The sequence below is a fragment of the Leptodactylus fuscus genome, chromosome 7, assembly GCF_031893055.1.
Source record: "Leptodactylus fuscus isolate aLepFus1 chromosome 7, aLepFus1.hap2, whole genome shotgun sequence".
Lineage (NCBI taxonomy): Eukaryota > Metazoa > Chordata > Amphibia > Anura > Leptodactylidae > Leptodactylus > Leptodactylus fuscus.
Genome location: NC_134271.1, coordinates 136,820,465 through 136,823,156, shown reverse-complemented (window position 1 = coordinate 136,823,156; position 2,692 = coordinate 136,820,465). Strand labels below are relative to the sequence as shown.

General features: G+C 43.2%; 1 protein-coding gene across 1 annotated transcript; it reads left to right on the top strand.

Moving 5' to 3' along the window:
- The first annotated feature begins 629 nt into the window (after positions 1-629).
- LOC142214560 (olfactory receptor 5G3-like) lies at positions 630-1,568 on the top strand. Its single transcript, XM_075283502.1, has one exon. The coding sequence runs from the start codon at positions 630-632 to the stop codon at positions 1,566-1,568; it is 939 nt and encodes a 312-aa protein (XP_075139603.1).
- Positions 1,569-2,692: the final 1,124 nt, after the last annotated feature.

Sequence of the window (2,692 nt, the reverse complement as noted above, 5' to 3'; positions counted from 1 at the left end):
ATACTATGTGGGTGTCACTGTGCAGCAGATTATACTGTGTGGAGGCCACTGTGGAGCAGATTGTACTGTGTGGGGGTCACTTTGAAGCAGATTGAACGGTGTGGGGGTTACTGTGCAGCAGATTGTACTGTGTGGAGGCCACTGTGGAGCAGAATCTACTGTGTGGGGGGTCACTTGTGAAGCAGATTGGACTGTATGGGGGTCACAGTGGAGCAGAAAGCTCTATAAAGCCCCATTTGTATAACCATATTTTGCAGGTCTGTAATTGTGTGCAATTGTGGATCCGCACATTAATAACATTAAATTGCTGTGTTGGCACTTTGTGATAAATTAGTAGATTTTGGGTTGCAGTTTGGGCACTCAGTCTCTAAAAGGTTTGCCATCACTGTCTTAGACCCTTGCCTAACTGTACATTACCCATAGCCTGACTTTCTTTGCACCAAACGTTTTCACCCCATTACCCATAACATATGCTCTTGTATCGAGTAAGGCACAAAAAGTTTTTACCACCAATAAATGTTGGCCAGTTTTTTTGGTGCAAATTTAGTCAGTGGTTAAGAGGTTTTGGTTGACTTTGTAGACGAGATGTTGCCATGCTGGCCATAACTGCATTGTGTTTAATATCACAGATGGATGAAGACAACCGCAGCAAAGTTGAAGACATATTTTTGATGGGACTACAAATTCACAATGGTCTCAAAATCCCTGTCTTCCTACTATTTCTCCTAACGTACAGTTTGACATTAACTGGGAACATCACGATCGCCACACTGGTGTCAATATCTCCGAATCTCAAACACCCAATGTTCTTCTTCTTGGGTCATCTTTCTGTTTCCGACATCATGTTTACTACCAATATCATTCCTAAGATGTTATGTGCCGTCATGAACGAAGGGGTCACCATATCTTTACTTGGATGTATTGTCCAGCTCCAGTTCTTTGGTATTTCTTTAGTTACCGAATGTCTTCTCCTTGCTGTTATGTCTTATGACAGGTACTTGGCCATCTGCAACCCCTTACATTATGTCTATATCATGGACACCAATCTCTGTGTCCAGCTTGCTGCCATATGTTGGTTCTTAGGCGTCGCCATCTCATTGGTGACTGTAATCATGATGAGTACGCAAGACTTCTGTGGGCCTCGTGTCATTGACCATTTCTTCTGTGACTTTGTTCCTCTTCTTAAGCTTTCTTGCTCGGATACATCACCAGTGATACTGGAAAATATACTGTTAGCTACTCCGTTGACTCTGTTTCCACTTGTTTTCATCTCCGTGACCTACATCTATATCCTCATGACCATCTTCAAAATCCCATCGATATCTGGGAGACGAAAATCTTTCTCCACCTGTAGCTCTCATCTGACCATTGTGGGCTTGTTTTATGGGACATTGGTTTCTCTGTATGTAGTTCCATCTGATGGACACTCATTGAATGCTAACAAAGTCTTGTCTCTGCTATACACATTTGTGACCCCGTTATTCAACCCTATTATATATAGTCTGAGGAACAAGGAGATAAAGGTAGCCTTAAAAAGATATGTTTCTAAGATAAAGGAAAAAGTATAAGTTATAGAATTTTCATAGTTTCACATTCTCCATTCTGGCTTTTGACTAGAATCTCTAAATAGCTATATGGGGGTAAGTTTTTTGGGGTTGAGTTATACTTTTTAATGACAATATTTAATGGTCTATATTATGTATTGGGAAATTGTAAAAAATATATATATATTTGAGGGATGGAATGGCAAAAAAACCACAATACACCATTATTTTGGGGTTCTGTTTTTATGGCATTCACTCAGTGGTAGTGATAGGAAATCTAGTTCATGTTGGAGAATTCCTTGTGATCAAGTTCATCCAAAAGATGAGTTGACTTAGTTCATTATTTCTGAGGCTCTGTGATACTGCTGAGAACGGAGATCTAGCCTGTTATACAAAGTCACTACCAGTTCCTTGTCCGGGTTGCCCGGGACTAACTGTCCATTATATATTGCACTGGGTTCCTAAGGGTGGGTTCACACCTGCGCCCAATCTCTGCTTTGTGGGTTTTCGTCTTCTGCCCAAGAACCTGGACAGGAGACAGAAGCCTGGCAGTCAGTGTCCTCCCGTGAGAGTCTTCTGGTCTCGGCGGCGAAACCATTTTTTGTTACCCAGACACAAAGTCGTGCATGTCCAACTAAAAAAAACGTTTCGCCATGGAGACCAGAAGACGTTCATGGGCGCTCACTTTGCAAGCCCATTAAAATGAATGGGTTTGAAAACTGACTGCCGGTTTCCATCTCCTGTCCAGTTTCTCAGGCAGAAGACGGAAACCTGAAAGCGGAGACCGGGCGTAGGTGTGAATCCGCCCTAACACTATGCCTTCAAGTAGTATCTTAATACTTCCCCTGCTCTGCAAACTTACTCAGTCAGCATTGCAGCTGGACCTCTTAGGGTAAGTTCAGATAAAGTTTTTTGGACTGAAACCTGAAGAGGAGGCTGCCTCAGGTTCCGGTCCAAAAGACGGGTCACTGCAACTGGCATCCAACCGCACCCTCCGCTCCAGATTAGGCCCAATGAATGAGCCTAGTCCAGAGGAGGGAGTCTCTTCAGGCCGAATCGTGAGGTGACTCAGCCTGAAGAATGAACATCTTGCTTTTTTTTTCCGGGAGCGGGGAAGAAACGGCTCCCAAAAAAGCTCCTGAGCGACT